At 41.8% G+C, this 19,784-nt stretch overlaps 3 protein-coding genes across 3 annotated transcripts; 1 reads left to right on the forward strand and 2 right to left on the reverse strand.

Annotated features, from left to right (window-relative positions):
- Positions 1-141: 141 nt before the first annotated feature.
- zgc:174895 (uncharacterized protein LOC100126024 homolog) lies at positions 142-5,013 on the reverse strand. Its single transcript, XM_042063746.1, has 5 exons — positions 4,829-5,013; positions 4,547-4,640; positions 2,906-3,052; positions 1,333-1,428; positions 142-826 (listed from the first exon to the last, which is right to left on the reverse strand). The coding sequence occupies exons 1-5, from the start codon at positions 4,949-4,951 to the stop codon at positions 675-677; spliced, it is 612 nt and encodes a 203-aa protein (XP_041919680.1). The 5' UTR covers positions 4,952-5,013; the 3' UTR covers positions 142-674.
- Positions 5,014-8,272: 3,259 nt separating this feature from the next.
- Positions 8,273-11,772, forward strand: proca1 (protein interacting with cyclin A1). Its single transcript, XM_042063856.1, has 4 exons — positions 8,273-9,002; positions 9,195-9,327; positions 9,613-9,747; positions 9,877-11,772. The coding sequence occupies exons 1-4, from the start codon at positions 8,456-8,458 to the stop codon at positions 11,519-11,521; spliced, it is 2,460 nt and encodes an 819-aa protein (XP_041919790.1). The 5' UTR covers positions 8,273-8,455; the 3' UTR covers positions 11,522-11,772.
- Positions 11,773-14,993: 3,221 nt separating this feature from the next.
- Positions 14,994-19,191, reverse strand: LOC121684316 (dehydrogenase/reductase SDR family member 11). Its single transcript, XM_042064310.1, has 7 exons — positions 18,815-19,191; positions 17,649-17,858; positions 17,273-17,367; positions 16,977-17,106; positions 16,698-16,790; positions 16,534-16,599; positions 14,994-16,022 (listed from the first exon to the last, which is right to left on the reverse strand). Exons 1-7 carry the CDS (start codon positions 18,944-18,946, stop codon positions 15,981-15,983), a joined length of 768 nt encoding a protein of 255 aa, XP_041920244.1. The 5' UTR covers positions 18,947-19,191; the 3' UTR covers positions 14,994-15,980.
- Between the last annotated feature and the right edge of the window lie 593 nt (positions 19,192-19,784).

The raw sequence follows: 19,784 nt of genomic DNA on the forward strand, positions 1-19,784 counted from the left end.
TGGAACTATATGAATAATACGTATTGTGTATCAAGACAGTAATAATATTTGAAAGTCCCTCCATTTTTGCTTTTTAATTATTTTTACCAATTTATGCAAATCACAAGACTGCCAAAGAAAATAAAGATAATCTTTCTGAGGCAATTTCAACCATTGTCTTTTTAATTATTTTTCATATGCATTAGAAAATGACCATGTTATAAAATCAAGTTGTATTTACAATGGGATCTCTGTCTCACGTAAAAAAGCATAGGTGTGGCACATCCGCATGTAGTGAAGTCACTTTTTATTATTGGCCCAAAATTATGTCTTCATTTCGTTTCATTATTATTCCTTATTAGTTTCTATTGAGACACATGTATTTTGCCCTAAGACAACATTTTAGACAGAAGAGTTTAAACTTTAGTGGCCATCTCTATAATGCATTTAGAAATTCTAGTTTGCATACAGCCCCACCTTGTGGTAGTTGTAAAAAGGTACAATCCAAACATGGAATTATCCAAACAAGACTGCACCATCCTCATGTGATTCCTGCAGATAAAGCCTCGCTTGTGAGAGTGTTATCTTTGGCTCTGCCTATCAGTATCTCCTCTGGAAGAGGCACTAAAAGCTTCCCACGCATTTCTGATAGTCTACCTCTCTCTCACTCTCATTCCCACACTGTTTCCTGGGGTTCACTGTTTTTTGTGGCCAAAAAGTGCGAACGATTCCAGGTACTGGCTGTCGATCTGTGATTGGAGTTCCTCTGGGATGCAGTGCGAGTGCTTATAGTTCTGCTTAATCCATGTGCCACCCTCACTGTTCTCAATGGCCACTGCAGCAACACCTACACACAATTTGAACAGAATCAGTAAACATTTATTATATCACATTTATTCATTTAGCAGACCCTTTTATCCAAAAACGAGGAATAGCATTCTTCACCAAATGTCAAGAAATCAAACTTCCATGAGTGTTTCACTGACACATTTGAATGTGTCTAGTTTACTGTGAAAGTGTAGGCCTACTGTCTGAAAGGTATCAGTTATCGTAGGTTGTCACTATTTATTAGTGTAGTTTGTTTGTTGTTTATAATATATTATAACTGAGAGCTTTGTAACCTTATTTCTGCTGTGACAAACCAGTGCAATTCAGAGTACAGGCTGAGGGTGCTTCCGTGAGGCTGATGGTTTCAAACGTTGGCTGACGTGCTGAACATGGGCTGAGCTCAACGTTGTACTCCTCCCCACATTGAGCCTAGCCTCGACCAGGGGCTTCTCCTTCTCAATGGCTTTAAGGACACCATCATAGACAATAAGGTGTTGTGGTTCAACAGTGAATAGGCAGACTCACCCACCACCGTGGCCCCTTGCTTCTCCACAAGCTGGATGGCTGCCTTCATGGTGCCTCCCGTCTCGATCCACTGATCCACTATAAGCACCTTCAGGCCTGTAAGATACCAGCTTTCATTGGTTCCTCTAATAAAACGGCGGAAGGCTATATATTGATCTAGAATTTGTTTGGAAATACCTTGTATAGGTTAAGAAACAAGTGTTGTGAAAAATATGCTTTCTGCAGTAGATTGACAAAAGATGCAAATTTTATCATTAGCATCGGCTCATTTAAAATGGTTGAAACTATGTGGTAGTACAGTTTAGAAGTGCAGCACCTTTGTCCCAAAACGGGGTGCCATAAAAACCTAATATAATTGATTTGGTAAAGTTTTTATTCAATCAAATTTGTCTGGTTGATGACCCTCTTTTTTCTGTGGTATGAAAACATTCAGAACCCATATTTATGTTTGGTTTACATGGTCTTCAAAGGAAAGTAGGTTCCATAAAAGATGCCTTAATCTTTAAAGAGAAGTTTTGTTTCTTACACTTTTTTGAGCTTTCAATATTTTTGTGGTCCCTACACAACATTTTGTTTTATAATAGGCTTGATCTGCTTTCCCTGCATTTTAATGTAAAAATGTGTTAAATGAGCAGGCCAAAGTATTATGTAAGACCACACATTCTCTGGCAATGCAACAGTCTGCAAGTAGATGCAGTAATTGTAGTTTGTAGTATACTACAAGTACTACTATACCCTCCATATTTTACTGAGAGGTGAATGTGACTATTGGCCTTCTCAAACAGCAAGAGGTCATGCTCTTAGGGATCTATCTTTTATTTTCAACCTAAACAAGTGACAACTGGGGTGTATATATATTCAATTGACAGGAACAGGAACTGAACTTGCTCACTGAACTGGGGAGTGTAGAATGGCCAAAAGGGGGTCTTTTCAGTCAAAGTACAGGAGGTCACATCCTGCCTGGCAGGATGTGCTTGGCTAAACTGTATAGGCCAATGACGACAGTGAAGTTCAGTGTAGCCAGGTTTCTTCCATATTCAAATGGACCCACAGCTTGACACCTGGAGGTCATCCATTAACACAAAATAATTAGCAGGCTAGAGGTGGTTTCAGGTGGCGTACTCCACTTTTTCACTCTCCCTGATTTTTACTTTTTTACTTGTACTCATTTTGATACCGAAACAGGTTTACTGCTTTCACTAAATGAGGCGAAACAATAAGGAACTGAATCCACGGAAACCGAATGTGTGATCACAAAACAGGGAATTTTCACTTAAAGGTGTTTAGCCAGAAAATATATTTGGAAGTGGTTTTATTTTAAAAGGTTTTGAGGACCAAATAATCAACTTTTTAACAAGGGATCCTGAAATATAACACCTTGAATTTCAATATTTACTGAGTCAATTTAATTTTGCAAGTAAAAAAGTGTGCTGCGTTCATTGTACATTCTTTGTTCCGAAGGCAACTAACTTGAACTTCGGGGGGAAATATTTTCATTCACCGTGCAACAGAGCTGCATGGCCAGCCCATATCAACATTAAACTAGCTAATGTTTTCACATGTGTGATGGTACCTGGCCTGAGTACGTCCAGACGCACTTCCATCAGTTTCTCGCGCCCCGAATAGTCACTGTAATCTTGGGTCTGAGTGTCGATACATAAATGTCCTGCTTTACGGATGGCCAGGAAACCTTTCCCAAGAGTGGTAGCCACAGCAGACCCTGAGTAGATACATAATATATTATATGAGGTGACATATTGTGTATAGATTTTCAGTTTGCTAACTGTGATATCCTCCTGGGAACCAAGAAAAAAGTGTCCAACAATTTCTTTTTTTTGTGATTTCCTTTCTATTTAGGATTAAAAAAACATCTTACAATTTTTTTTTTTTTTAAATTTATTTTTATTTTAAATTTTATAGCATGTCCCCTGTGGTGGACAAAAGGACCGTTTTACTATGAAAAGGTTGCCATGAAAATAGACAAAAATGGACAAATTATGCTTTTAGTGGTATTAAATCAAGGGTAAACTTAACCAAATATAAGGGAAATGTTATTTATCCTTCTAGACTACTTTATTTGCCTTTTTGGACAGTTGTATTTCTTTTTTCTGGATTGTTCATCTCATTTTCATGTTTTTCTTTCATCTGTGATAATTCATTTTTTAGTCTTACTCTTCCTTGCGCTATCTTCTTGAGGCACAGGATCATAGTCCTCATCTCTGTTTCACTCACTCATCGCCTGAGAGCTCCAAATCTGACCCCCCCCCCCCCCCCCATTCATCCTATACAAATGATCTCCTAAATTTCCCAAAAAAATCAAAATATTTTGGTCCTGGTGTCCATTATAATGGACATTCATAAAGTCACTATTATTTCAAAATGTAAAATAACTTAATGAATCATATGATTCCTGACATTTTCATTAACAAGACCATATATTGCCATCATAATGAATGCTTAATAAGAAGACACTATTTGACTTACCTCTCCTCCTTCCATAAAATGTGCTTGTTTTGATGTCAACCATTTTTGAGAACCAGGTAGAGGAGGTTCCCAGCAACCCAGCCAATCACATGATATATCATTAGAAAGCCCAGGATGTCCTCTTTAAAAGACCAGGAATTGATAGAATAGCTCAAAGGGGTAAAGGGGTATGCTTCTAGAACTTATGTCCACTACAGAGGACATAGGTCTATGGATTGGTTCTCAGGAGGATATCACATCCAGAATATATAATATTTAAAGAGGCAATAGTCTAAGGAGTTTTGTTTCAACTCTAGTTAACCTAGCTGACACGGTTACATTTTCACAAACTTTCATTCCCCGGCTGCAAATCTCTGTGGTGAATGGACTAGGAAGCTTGGGGGAACTACAGATGTGTTTACCTATCCTAACAGGACCTTGTTATAAAAAAAAATAATTTGAGGGTATTATATAAACTAACTAGCCACCAACAGAAACACACCATAAACATATAAAGAATTTTTATAATTTATTTTGTGTGTAACTGGTGGTTTGAGAGAGAGAGAGAGAGAGAGAGAGAGAGAGAGACCGATGCCAAATGTGTTTCTAAATTTAGTGGGTTTCCCAGTGGATAAAATTTCTTTCTGTATCAGAGTGTGGCCTGTGTTCTCAAAATAACATCCCCAGCATATGTGTAGACACACCTCACCAGAAGCCTGTGAGCCAGAACCTTGTTTTCCCCCCAGTTTACCTAGAATGAATCCCATGGCATCTATGCCAGCAACAATGTCAATCGACTCATTCTGGAATGGTTTCAGCAGGTCCTGAACACAATCTGATAATGCCTTTAAACAAACACAAAAGATATTAACTAATGCTCTGCAGTAGATTGTGCAGTAATATACTAGTGCGAATCTGTCTGTGAAGAAGTTAGTGATTAAAATAACTGCTGTCTTTAAGAGGAGTAATTACTGTAACAAGCTGAAAGTGTGAAAACAATACGCAACATTTGCAAGACTGCCACTGGGCATACCTGGGAGTTGCAGTAGAGCCTTGAAGGGTCAAGCCAAGCAAACTTTGGTCCTTTGGTGTTAGGTGCCATGAGAGATATATACCAGCCCTTTCCCCTGTCTTGAGGGAAAGCCAAAGCGTCCATTCTGCAAGCTGGTGAAGATCGAAGCAGAAGTTGACTGACACGCACAAACTAAGCACCGCTGTCCAAAGCCAAGGGGGGCGTACCGTTAACATTTCTGAGAAGAACACTCAATACTGCCCTCTGTGAGTTATGCAAACAAACGGAGTCTGTGACCCGGCACAGTTATTCTATACGTTCTGTATTTGAAACAGTTTTTTACAAGTGGGAGTATAAAGTTGCATATTGAAACACAAAGGCTTGTCTAAGAAATATTTGCTTTATCGATGCATGCTGTTCAGCGTGTTACCTGCTGATGTTGTTCTTCTCAAGACTTGTCACGTTCCTTGTGAATAATTTCCACTTGGGGAAATTATTTATGTTGTCTGATTAAACTTTTCTCAACTTCACCTCTTTGGATATTCTACGTCACATTATCAGGGTATTATACTTATTTATTAAACGTATGCTTATTATTAATATTATTTTCCTCTGTCCAAAAGGAAAGCAGATAGAAAGTTCTGAAACAAATCTTAAACATGCGCGCAGTTTTCATGCGCACGGAAGAGAGAGCATGCACAGGTCTTACATGATTGTTGGTTTCTGGTGGTATAGCTGGCTAATCACTGAATAAACAGTCTTAAGGTTATGGATATAGCTGAACATTCTGAAAACGAAAAGAACTGCAGTCGCACAGTACAGGCTACTCATCATCAAATACACCAAACACTTAAGCACACCAGTGTGTGTGATCATGGCAGTTGCAGAGCCACTGTCTCCACACTGTCGGCTAATGCACTAAGCTGGCCTAAATCTCAGTTTTTTTAACTCTATGATGTCATTTCTGTTTCTAAAAACATAGCAAAGGGTTTTGAGTAACTTATGGCCATGTCCATTTCCCGTGTGAGTTCAATGTTTTCATCCAGATGTCTGGATAAGGTGAGGTAACAGATCATGCATGCGTGTTTTAGACATAGTAGGCCCTATTATCTCTGATGTAAAGTGTGCCCCAATATTGAAGATACAGTAACACCCCTGCCTACAGGTGCAAACAAAACTAAATTCGTTATTTGGATTGAAGTGACAAAAACTAAACTATCGATGTCATGGCCACAGAGAAGTTTACCTTGATCCAGCCGCATGCGAACAGACGTGCGTCTCCACTCCCTGGTTATATTATTCAGTGGGTAGGCGTTGATGCGTGATAAATATTTTCTTCCAAATATTGTGATGCAGAAGTGGACTAAAGAGGAGCCTATTTGCCCGGTCACCTTTATTTTGGGGGCTTTAGGGTGGCATATGGGTCCCTGGGAATAAACCAAAACGTTACACATAACACAGACAACAGATGTTGGTGCTTTGTAACGGCCCACTGACCAACTGTGTCCAAATTAGCGTGGTCAAATATTCATCAAATAAACTATGGTGTAGACTCCCATTGGATGGCCAAATAGTTAACAGGCTATTATAAAACTAGTCTGAGTCTTATTTGTATAGCCTATTTTAGAATGTTAATATCCTCTAACTGGCACAGGTATGGACCTACATAAGGATTAGCATCCTTGGCACAGTCAGTAGGTAGCCTACTGAATAAATAATTCATAATAAACGGACGGGATTTTAAGTCTATTGTTACCTCTTCTGATTTTGCATCATTTCCCCGCCTTCTTTCAATCCGATTGCTTTCAGCCACCCCATTCCTTTGGAGAAGTCCTTTATGAGCTACTCAGTTGCCCATGTGACTGAAAACCCCTTGCCCTGCACTGCGTGTCGCGCTCCGGTGCAAACCAGGGTATCCGAGCGAGATGATGAATAGTAGTCTACATCCAAATAGGCTATGCCATCTTTCATTTCCTCTGCCATTGCACCGCCTATTTATTTATTGCACCGCTTTATTTATTTCTTTATCCAAATTGAGCAAACTTTTGAAATCGAACTTTTAACGAATGCCAAAAGTAGTCTGTGCAACGTCTTCTGTATTAAATCTGAATTTCGGCCTATTAAATCTGGATTTCGTTCGCCTAAACACGCTGATTGGTAACCGATTCATTGTAGTTAATTAGGCTCCCATTTGGCCTTGGAAATTAACATCTCTATCCGTCGGTCCCGTATTTCCACCGTCTTGCCTGTAGGCCTATGTGTCACTATCCATTTATATACAAACCAAAACAGCGGACTCCTAAATAAACGCAACCACCAACACCACAGGTGTATCTAAATTAGCCATGTACCAAAAATGACATTTTACCGTGACTCCAAGAGCTGTAAACAGTGTTGTAAGGCTGCGTGTACACAACCGCTTGGAGCTCCAGTGGAATTTTAATTTCATGACGAGAATTCTCAGTCTAACCGTTCATGTGCCGTTGCAACGGTGTAAATAGGCGACCCATCAGGCCAGCACTATAACTCCGAGCGTGGTAAACAAAATCAGATATTTCAGGCAGTAAATGCTCCCGTTAAGAACCAAACCAGATTTTGTTCAAATCTACACATCTATGGCTACTGAAAAATGTAAGGTTCATTTAGCAAATGTTATTTTGAAGTGTTAAAAAACATCGTTGTTTTAGAATTTCTGAACAAAAGTGGTGGTATTTGGGGGTGTTACGATATTAAGTCACTCAGTGAGACATATGAACCACCTAATGCATGGGAGGCCTGACAATAACCTCTTTGGGAAGCTTGTTCGTACATGCAGTCTTTGCTGCATCTTTTCTGACGAGACATGTCACCCTAGAAAGTGACTGACAGAAGGGGAGATGCAGCTCCCCCAAGATGATAAAACGTCCTCCTTTTGGGCCCTTTCTTCCGCAGCGCAGACTTCAGTTTACATCTTAAACTGGGCCATTTCCCATCCCTTTTGTGGTATTTGAAAGATGCCCAATCTCGTTGGGTCGACAGAATCACCCCATCCCTTGTTACCATGGAAAGCGTTGTAAGAACCTCCTCCTTGCTGCGTCATTGAAGTAAATCGCCAGTTTCAGTGGGAAACGAGAACGTAAGGGGTAACTTGCGGTCAAAACTTCAGCCAGTAGTAGGCTACTTTACAAGTCTTACTACTTCAGTGTAGTGGTGTGCTCCAACACCGCAGACTATATTTAATTACACTGTACCTTGTCAATAAAATGCAGATATAAACCACGAATTGAAGATTTGAATCTACTGCCAAGTTAATTAGCAATCCCCTGTCACTTCCCTAAATAAAGGCCTTGTTTATTGGTGCATATATTTTGTTCACTACATAAAGTAGCCCTATGTGGGAAAAGAAACAATGATATCTTTAAAATGCAGTCCTGCAGGCGCAGACACTCAAACATATCTGGTTTGGTGCTTCTGTGTCGAATGTCGACAGCTGACCAATCAGTGAAGGGTTAATTAAATGACAGACCACTCCCATTATCGACCGTCAACTTTATTAATACTCGCCCCCTGTTCAATGCACCCAATAAATCGACACTCGGCAGCAAGCGGAGGCAGTCAGGTTGCGGTGCTGTCTTGGTGCTGGTGGTGCTGAAATTGCAGCCTGCAGCAATGTGGTCGGTGTTTTTCGTCTTCCTGTCTTACTTAGACGGGGAATTCGTTAAGGCAGACTTCTTAAGCAATTCCTTGGAGGCAGAGAAGGAGAGTAAAGAATTATTTTACTTGCTCAACAATACCCTCTGCGCCAAAAGGTCAAATGTCGGCGAGTACCATCTGCTTCAAGTGTCGGACGGAATTGAAGAAGTCCGTTCCGTTCACGATGCCACCGGTAAACTAGTCGACTGCGCGTTAACAACAGACCAAATGCAAGTTAAATCGTTCATGTATGTGTGTAAACTGGGACTAAGAGGTCAGGTCACAATTCCCACCGCTTTGAATCCCAGCTTCACGAACATTACTGACATTAAGTTGAAGTGCCTCCAGTTGAAATCGAAGCGCTCGACAGATGCGGCAAGTCAACTGCCAGTACGGGAGAGGGGAAAAGTCGAAAGGAAAGGAACAGAGTCTTCCATCCTGCGCAGATCCAAGCGCGGCTTTACCTACCCTGGGACTTTGTGGTGTGGCGCCGGTAACAATGCTGAAAATTATGACCAGCTCGGTGAGTGTGATGAACGATTTATTCAATTCATTTAAATCATAAATGTTTTGTTGCAAATGTAAATGTACCTTGGACACTAAAACACATAGTCTAACCTTTGAAACCTGCATGAAAGTGTTACTCAGTTTGCTTGCGACCTGTCTTGATTCAGTAAATGGCTGAAAGGATGCGTTCGCACTTGGTCATTTTCAGGGGAATTCGCTGAGACCGACAACTGTTGCCGCGTGCATGACCACTGTCCCCACGTCATCCATGCCTTCTCCTCCAATTATGGCTACACCAACTTTAAATGGCACCCAATTAGCCACTGCGACTGCGATAACGCGTGAGTTCAAGAATCCTTCACAAAGCTGCATGAGCTGAACGAATAAAAGTCGTGTGTATGGAATAAGCCTCTTTTAGATAACATTTCTCAGTGAGTGTTATGATCTAATCTGTTTGAAACCCTTTTACTTATAATTGAAACACTGTAAAACAATTGAATGTTAACCACATTCAGTTTAAATATTGAAAGTACATTCAGACAGGCTTTTGTTTAAACAAAGAAAAAGTCATAAAGTCATAAGTCATAAAATTCATTAAATGTCCAGGGCTGTTTTTTGTTTTGTAGATTGAAGGCATGTCTCCGGGAAGTGAATGACACTTCCTCCAGGGTTGTTGGACAGGCATTCTTCAATGTCATCGAGGCGCCCTGCTTTGAGTTTTCCTATGAGGAGCAGTGTGTTGAAAGACACTGGTATGGAGTGTAAGTATCTCTGTCTGAACTCACTATTCCAATATGTAAGCGGTCTTGCAATTGGAAAATTATATTTACTGCACCTCCCACCTTGTGCACGCCTCATTCTGTTTCCCAACTCTCTCTGCCACCCTGTAGGTGTAAGCGGTACGACAAGGTTCCCGTGGCTGTGCTAAAAGAGTCCATAGCTTATGATTTTGGTGGCATTGATGTCATTGATGATCTGCCCTTACCTCCTCTGGAGAACACTGAGGAGCCTGGCATAGAGCCAGAGGAGACTCCGGAGGGAGCCGGCACCGCACAGTCCACCGGGTCCGGCTCGCAGACCACTACCCCGGAGGCGCCCTCGCTCACCAACATGGTGACCGCGGCTGAGGATTTCATCAAAGTGCTCGCCACCGTATCCACCTCACAGGGCTCCTCGCCAGACGCGACTAAGGAGGAGACGCAGGGCTCGGAGAAGAAACGGAAGAAGAATGCCGGCGGTAAGAAGAGGAAGAACAAAAAGAGGAGGGGGAAGGGCAAAGGGAGGAAGAGGAGGCCGAGCGTGGAGACGGTGGTCAAGACGGACGAGGGCGCAGTGGGCGCTCCCTCCTGCCACGTGCCCGAAGAGGTCAGTAGCAGGATCAACATCATCGAAGACCCGGCGCTAACCAAGCAGGCGGAAGCCAACGTGGACAATTTCATGAGGAGCGAGGCAGACCTGGAGGCCAAAGAGGAGCTGTCGAACACCATGATGAGGGACGAGCCTCAGAGGGCAGCCGGTGCAATGTCGCCTGCGGAATCGGCGAAAGAAGAGTCGCCGAAGGACAAGGACGATGACAAGCGCACGCTTTCCGCCACTGCATCTCCCACTCTCACTGTAAACATGGGGATTATCAAAACCAAGACCCACAGAGAAAGAGTGAGGCTGGGGCAGAAGAGGCTGAGGCACATGCTGCGAGCAGCTACGCCCTCCCCCAACACCCCGAAAGCTAACGAGGACACACAAGAAGATCAGTCCATCACGGCCTCTGTCAGAGACGGCAGCGACAGCACTACGGTTGAAAGCAGGCAAGCTGAGGCTGCGGGACAGCCCAGCTCAGGCACCCTGGGAAACGCAAGCGAAGAGGGCCCCGTTGCCACGACAGCAGGGGCGCCCACCACCAAGCCTTCCCGAGCCAAAAGGCCGAGGTCAAAGGAGAGGGGGATGGGAGGGGGGAGAAAGAGAGCGGGAAAAGTTATACCTCCTTTAGAGGAAGGAGAGGGGCCTCAGCACACAGGGAGTGAGGAGGAGCCCACTGGTGGGACTCCGGTAGTTTCCGCCTCTGAGGTGAGCACGCTGGGCTACCACGTCCCCCCTAAAAGACTGGACTACCAGAGTGTGGCTAGACTGGCGCCTCCCCCAATCAGTAAACCTGTGGAACCCTCACGGAAAGGCAAGCAACAAAGGTCAAGAGAGTCCAGAGAACGGAGGAAAATCGGTCACATTTTTGGCACGACTCTCACCCCCATTCTAACTCCCACGTCCACCCACACGGTTCCTGTGCAAAACCCAGACAAAGCTGACTATGAGGTGATGTTGACCGCTGGTGTGAGTGCTAACACAGTCCCTCCCCAGTCCGACACAAGCACTTTGGCCCAGCAAAGGCCAACTGTCAAAGACACAAGCACACAGGAGACCCCGCTATTTCTTCTGACCGGTATCCCTCCCGGAGACCCACAGAAACCAAAACACAAGAAGCAGGAAAGACGTGAAAGGAAGAAACAGAGAAAGGTCTTCGCTGTTCTCTCGAGTGTTTGAATCTTAACTATACCATAGTTACATTTAGGGCCTCACAAATGGCCAAAGATCTTTTTGGTTACCCTTAAAATTAACAACAGTGTTGATACTCTACACAACTATTCTTTCTACAATTGTGGATTTAGTTTTGTAAAGTCTGTGGCAGTAATTGTTTTGATTTTATGGAATGTGTGAAGCAATGTGAGGAAAGAAAAGCAAATACAGTGTCAACAGGGTTTAATAAAGTACTGAAGCATGACTGCTTTTTTTCATGGTGGTAATACAAAGTGTATAACTGATTCTCATTAAGGTGCCCTTAAAATTCAGCTATAAGAACAATACAGCAACAGACTCTAGCCCCTGTTCAATCATTTGATGTATGTTACAGCAACTTTATTATTTTATCGCCTTACTGGGTGTCCACTATTTCATTTCCTGCTGACAAAGCAAGGCCCTGCTGCATATAAAACATATCCGTTTCAAGTGGTCCCAGCACGCCAGAATCTGATGTTCGGTGGGGCGACTTTGGCCCCACCTCTCTTTCTCTCTCTCTCTCTCTCTCTCTCTCTCTCTCTCACTCTCTCTCCCTAAGGCGACTTAAGGAATTGGGTGGAAAAGGGTCACATTCTTGACAAGGGGATAATCTGCATCCAGTGCCTCCCTCAACCTTCCAACTCTAAGTGAGCATTAAAACTACCGGCACGGCAGCCAAAAATCTCCAGTCAGCTGACTCTCACATGTTCTCAGGAGAGCAGGGCGGACACCTGCCACAGGATGGCCATAAAGGGCTCTGGCTAGCCACTTCACAAAGCTCTTCAAAAAAGGGAAAGAGTATAATTCAACAAAGGTCAGTCCCGGACAGTGTGAGGCGCGTTGGCCACGCTGTAGTGGGGTCCTCCCACTAATCCTGTGTGAAATACAGAATTCAGAATCCACCAAATCTTTGTTTTCATTCACCATGGCAGCAAAAATGGTCTCTATGGCAATAACCTCCCTGGAGAGGAGGCCACTGGCACACACTTTAATGCACGTCAAAAGTCTAGTGTGCCACACAGCTCAGCAGCACATGAGCAAGCTATTTACATTTTTGATCATGTCATTTTCCCAGACCCAAGTGACAATACCACCATTCAGAGGGTCCTTTGGCCAGTCACTAGACACTAAGGTTTTAGTACAGCAGCGGCCCCATTTGGATCCAACACAAAGCATAACATGGTCATAAAACTTCCAATACTTCCTCTATTCAGTCAGATAAATAGGTAGGTGGGACATATTTGGTTTGACAAGAGCAAAGCACGATCACTATCACCACCACCACCTCACCTGTGAGACCGAAACAGGCCCCTGCTTGTGTGGCTTGCAGTGGGCTGGTTACTGTATGGAGATTACGGGGACTATGGCAGTAGAACTACAGAGTGCTGGAGGCACGAGGATTAGGAAACATGCTAGATTAAAAGCACCTAAGCACTTCTCAGTGTAAGACGCTGGCACACTGTATCACACTACACACTACTGAGTCAGCTAGACTCAGCATAATTTACAAGTATCAAATGTATCTTTAAAAGATTTCACACAAATGGATGATTAACTAGGTCATGGTGGGAAAGCTAGTAAGGCTATTTCAATTAGAGCACTGATCAGGACCTCTCATCATGTGAGAGGCAGTTGCGAGTAAGCAGTTAATGCAAAGACCTTTTGTGTGGGGCCCAACCCAGTAGCCCCCAGTGCAATCCTCACGTTTCCATTTGGCAAGCTCAGCCGGAGGGAAACAATGCGCACTTCATGTTTTCCTCTGCTGGCCTGACACACTTTTTTCTGCTGTGGTTTGCGTGAACATGACTAGTTTCTCCAATGATGGAATTTATCAGTGTTGGCGAACCAAAGCAAGATGCACATTGCAGACAAAGAGAAGTGTGAGAATTTGTTTATCTGTGGAAATGCACAACAAATGGACAACAGAAACAGCCAGACTGAAAGTGTCTCAAACTATAGATTAAACAGTTCCTGGTAAAGCTCTATGTTTGCAGAATGAAAAGATTTTTTTAACTAAGAACAGTAAAAATACTTTAAACTGTGTTTATGTGATGCCACGATCCCTGTAGTCATATAAGAAAAACAATACATGCAGTGATTGAAAACATCATTAGAAAGTGTTAGTTAATGCAGTCACACACAAAAAAAACTATGATTTGTCCCCTCGTCCAGATTGAATTTAGTTCAAACGGCGCCATCTAGTGGTGCAATTGTATCAAGATCAAACTATAGTTTACAGCTATGGTCATTCTGCAAAAAAAGTGGAAATGCCTGTCCCTTACTTTTGCAGACCCCTAAATCATTTAATTTGACCCAATAATCACATAATTGTATACATTCAATAAATATAGACTGTCCTTAAGATGATAAGAAAGAGTTGATAAGAGATAAGAAAAAAATGCCTGGTCCTGAAAATTGTCACCCATTATATGGAAGTTAAGCTGTGTACTAGGCCTACAAATTTCATATACATTTAACTTTAACACTGCATAAAATCAATAGAACACTGAAATAGTCAAAAAATACATTATAAATGTGAATAATATGCAAAAAATTACGTCATTGGTGTTACTCTAAACAAAAAACTTTTATTTTGACATAATGCACAGACTCTTTGAAGTTTCTCTTGGGTCAAGAGGTCAGTTGAAGAACTGCAGTGGACAAAGGTATAATATTTGTGAGATGTCTTACTTCATTTGTTTAAAATATCATGATTTGTTTTAGAATTTTAAGCATGGCTTTTAAGGATGTCACTGGTGTTACTCATTTTATAGCTGTGTGGGTGTGAAAAAAATATATATATATATATTAAAAGTATGTTTAATAATTAAGTGACCAATGCGGTATCTAGCTTTCTAATATCTATAGTTAAGACGACACTATGTGTGTAGTGTAGTACTATACCATCCACTAGTAGGACATAGTAGGGTGCAGACAGAAAAAAAAAGCCATCCCAGCAGCAGCAGACCAGCCAATCACACATCAGGGGGTCCTCTCTCTTTCAAACTGGGCACCCACATTCACTAAGCCACACACAACACACACCACTGGCAAACTACTAAACTGCATGAAAAATGTGAACAAGCAAACTGAGGTTACAGAATAATGGAGAGCTGACTGGTATTCTTTTCCTGTTATGACTCTGCTTTACAATTGTGAATGATGGAGAAAAATATCGGTCTATATGTCTTTATATATATGTCTTTATATAAAAGTATATATACTCTTTTGATCCCGTGAGGAAGATTTGGTCTCTGCATTTATCCCAATCCGTTAATTAGTGAAACACACTCAGCACACAGTGAACACACAGTGAGGTGAAGCACACACTAATCCCGGCGCAGTGAGTTGCCTGCAACAACAGCGGCGCTCGGGGATCAGTGAGGGGTTAGGTCCGAAGTGCTAACCAGTAGGCCACGGCTGTCCGTGTTTGACACAAAAACTGATATCCCAGACACACTGACATGATGCAGTGAATTTTTATTTATTTATAGCACTATTATTTTTGTATTACACATTTTATTGTGTGTCACATGATGTCACACATGTCTGGAGGTTGTAGTGAAGTAATCATTGCAAAACCCCTGCATTCCTTTATCACCACTGTGCCTGTGTGTAGTTGTCTGCATGAACAGCTACTAGTTGTACAAAAAAACAAGAAAAGGAAAGAAATTCATGTGGAAATCATAACAATTAGCAGCTAAGGAAGGGAGGTAAATCAGTACTTAGTGGTTTATCATTCGGCTTGAGTTCTATCCAAAAAATAGCCAAATCAAGTATTTCATAGTCAAATACAACTACTTAGATAGTAAATGCAGTCAGTATCCTGGACTATAATCAGAGAAATCCTAACATGTTAACAAGTCGCTATTTGTTCGAGCAACATAATAAAAAAAAAATACATATGAAGTCATTTAATTTAGCACTGTCTCCTGACTTGAGGTATACATACAACAATTGAGGTATACTCATAACTGAGGTATCAGTCAGTCAGTTTTTAGATAAAAAAAAAAAGTATCCCAAAAATGTGGTGGTGTTTATCTTGCGTTACTGGGTTACGGGTTTACAGTTTGCTTGGGTGGATTTTAATGTGACTTTGATTCATGAGTCTGCAATAGATTTTTTGATCATCCCGGCTTATTCATTACAACATCTTCTTTAAAAATAAACTTGATTCACACCACAGTGTGATTCACATGTACCATCAAGTGACAATGAATCTGAACCTACATTATTATACCATATAGCCAAAATTTTAAATAGGTGGCCCTGTCTCCAATGCTCCTCTCCTTATTCACCAGGCACCTGTAGGAACCCGTAGCCCAAACACTTTACAAAACTCCCTCGCAGGTCCCTTTAGGGGGATAGACTCTTGAGGTGAGCAGATTTAGACACGGCAGATCCCTCCAGCAGTTTTTAAAGCAGCAGACGACCGGCCTGCATGAGGTTAGGACACCTGTTCAACGGGCCGCATCAGAATGTCACCAATCTAGATCGAAATGGAAAGAGAAGGAGATTATGAAAATAACCTTTTAACAATATAATCCATACAGCCAGACCCTGGGAAAAAGTACATCTTAAGAATTCACTCAAAGAAAAGAAAAAAGGTAAATGTAGGCAAAAAAAAATACTCCTAAATAGCCAAAAAATTTGCATTTAACATACATCAGTCACAAGTGTTTTGTTTGCACTGTTTTAGTAAAAGTATCTAGATTTGGCGCTAGCATAATCAATAACATATCACAAGCATCAGTGGATATATTTCGATATGCTACATTTTGTCCCACCCCTACTGACAGTAAACTAATATGTCCAGTGATATCTACATTCTGGTGGAATCTTCAAGTGCTTTGATTGTTATATGTGTGGCATCTTACAACAAGGAATCAACATCCAAAGCCCTGTGATGAATGCTGAATCACTTCATCACTTGGGATATTATCTGGGATCGTCAAAATACTGATATAACGTAAGTGAGCCAAAAATGTGGCCTTCCTTACCTGTACATGAGGAGGGGCACTTAAGGCATACACCACTGCACTGGCTATGTCGCCAGCCTCCAAGCACTACAGACAATGAGAAACTGGTATTAGACTAAACATTCAACAGCACTGAGAAAGCAAAAATGAACAGACATTACGACAGATTTCGACAAATCCCATACCTTTATACTTGCATATGTTGCAGCAGCTTTCTCAGGGTCATCGCCATGGAGGCGGAAGGCAAATTCTGTTTCCACTAGACCAGGTGATATGGCCTGTCAGGGGAAACATTTGTGTGTTATTTGCCACTGGACAACAAAAACAATAACAAGACACATCAGTGAGAACAACAACAACAACCATAACTAATTCATGGGGATGATGCAGAAATTATTTGCAACAAAAAGTAAATTAAAAGTTGTTCAAGCAGAGGCAAACCATAGTGTTCACAGTGTTCTTACAGTGGCTCGTATATGGGTCTTTGCTTCCCGTAGCTCCTGCCGGATCCCCTCAGTGAGTGCGGTCACAGCATACTTGGTGGCACTGTAGAAGTGAACGCTGGCACTGGGCACCACTCTGTGCCCACTCATGCTGGATATAAGCAATGTACAGAAATCAGGTAGCCTATGGATTACTTGATCTGCTGCTGGTAAAATAACCCCTTATTGTTTAACTACTGGCGATATAGAGCCAGTTACTACTAGGCAGTGCTTTGCCTTTTGCTCTTTAACCAGCGAGGGAGTTCAAGGGCATCTACCTGTTGATGTTAATGATATGTCCATCATCCACATTTCTTTCCTTCATGGACTGGTATGCCTCCCTTGAGCATATTGACAAAGCAAGGACGTTGACCTGAAGTATTATAGATACAGCAAAGTCAAGGAATTAATGTCCTCTCAATACTGCAACAACTGGGTCATAAAGTCTTTCAGATTATGCCATTTTACCAATCCCTGTGTAACTTAGTTACATTCAGACTCTATCCATCCATATCCACTTTATCCATGGTCTTATTTGCAGATATCGAAACATCTGATATCAAAATAGAGACCCTCCTGAAAAAATGCCAGCAAGATATCCTACAGAATAACCTTATTTTGATCACTTATATGTAGACGCTTTTAGTTACTTACATCCATCATCGTCCTCCAGCCATCAGTTTTGCCGCTCAGCAGTGGCTCAGGGTGAGCTAGGCCAGCGTTATTGATGCACACATCAACACCCTGGTGCAAGGTCTTGATGGCGGAGAACATGGAGAGGATCTCCTCTTCGTTTGACAAGTCGCATTTGTAGGGAATGAGAGTGCCACTCAAGCCAGCACTCTGGCATTCTGCTGCCAGTTTCTAAGGACCAGGACATATTAAATAAGTAATTTCGCAGTTACCGTAATGCTTCAATATCACACCTAATCATCATTCATTTCAGTAACGTTAATGGGATCATACCATACCTGGCCTGAACGGTCTCACTAAGAACTCTTTTCCACCACTGAACGCCAAGTTACCCATTAATTTCAGGAACCTCCGTGAGCTCCAGTTAGCAGCTACGGGCTCTCACACAGGTTCCCATTCAAACCAATGGGCAACACGGTGGACAGCGGCACACGAAGTTTTGGTGGAAAACCGGCTTAAATCATTGGTGATAACCGATAACAGATGTCCTAAAAGTGTTAATCAAACTATTTGCATAGGTAATTCGGTTCCTTGTCACCAGATATTAACAATAATATCCATCGCTTCCCTTTTAATTACACTTTGGCTAACTAGCCACCCTGCGAAGTAGTTTCACTTGACTTCCTAGCTAACATTAGCAACTTTGATAGGCATCTGCATCACGAAAACGACAACTAAGCTAATTAGCAGAAAGCTTGCGATAACTCTGTCCATTGGCAACGATTCACAAAACATAGAAATTGTACAATACGACTTTCACGTAGGCTGCTGACTTCCATGTGTTAGTTATGTAGCATAACCATTTTAGCTGAGCCTTGCTTTGAACAAAAAAAGCTAGCTAGCCAGTTTGCTATCTAGCAAGGTAAAATTGCCATTAACCCAATTGTTAGCTAATACAGAAACAAAAATAGGTTAGCTTATGTTTATACGACTAAAATAACAGTTCTGAATGTCGTCTAACCTGAATTTGGCTTGCCACTAACGTTATCGTTTAACAATGTTGCTTACTTAGCTAACAAGTCAGTCTGCGTGAAAGGCTGTTAACAAACTTTGTGGATTGTATGGCAGTTAACGTTAGCTAGCTATTGGTAGCCAGCTATCCTACTTGTGCTACATTTTCTACCCACCTCTATCTTCTCAACAGTCCTGGCGCAGCCGACCACCTTCATGCCATGTCGGACAAGAGCTTTCGTGATAGCCGCTCCAATTCCAACGGAGGCTCCAGTCACAAGAGCTACTCTACCTTTCCACCGATCCATTTGTACCAAAAAGTAAACAGTTTACAATTTCACTTGACGCGAACCTGTTCACGATAATCCCGCCAGCGTGAGCCTTCTTGCGTGTTTTAGTAAATAATTGTCAAAACGCTGCACGCCCACAAGCACTGTTATCATATGACGTCCCATAAAGTAACATTCCATCTTACAAGGAAAATTAAACTATAAACTTCAGAAGATGTTTTATTAGCTTACTGTGTGGCGATAAAGATCAAGACGTTTCCGATTAATCTTTGGTGTTAACACTGAACAACCTGCGAGGTTTTCATCCGGGTGTTATTTAGGGTTACGTCTACAAAACTCAATAAGGACAAGTGTTTTGACACTTGTTACTGGGGTATCTATTTTAAATAAGCAAATGATACACAAAAAGTATATATTTTGCTATTGTAAAAATATCAAATCTTATGTCTTACACAGATAGGTCTAACAAGTAGCCTATAAACTGCAAAATAGCTGGACATCTAAGATGCCCTTGATGCAGCCTACACAATAGCATACAAAAGGTTTCAGTCTGGCATAAAGAGATCTACAGCCGCTAGAATGAAGCCCTTAAGATGCTGAACTGGACTGTATTTGACTGCAGTCACACTGAAATTGGATATGATTTGCTTTCTCATAAAAAGTGCGTGTCCTTGTTTAAATAGCCCCATCTAGTGGTGGTTTGATCAAGTAGCCTACAGTTCATAAAGGCTTTTGCGGATCTGCTCTTACAGCATGGCCTGTAGTATAGTAGCAGTAGGCTATACTATGTTTCTGCGGCTGCTAATAACATTTAATCAAGGGGACTTCCCTCATTAAATGAAACAGTGCACCCACA

The sequence above is a fragment of the Alosa sapidissima genome, chromosome 15, assembly GCF_018492685.1.
Source record: "Alosa sapidissima isolate fAloSap1 chromosome 15, fAloSap1.pri, whole genome shotgun sequence".
NCBI classification, from domain to species: Eukaryota; Metazoa; Chordata; class Actinopteri; order Clupeiformes; family Clupeidae; genus Alosa; species Alosa sapidissima.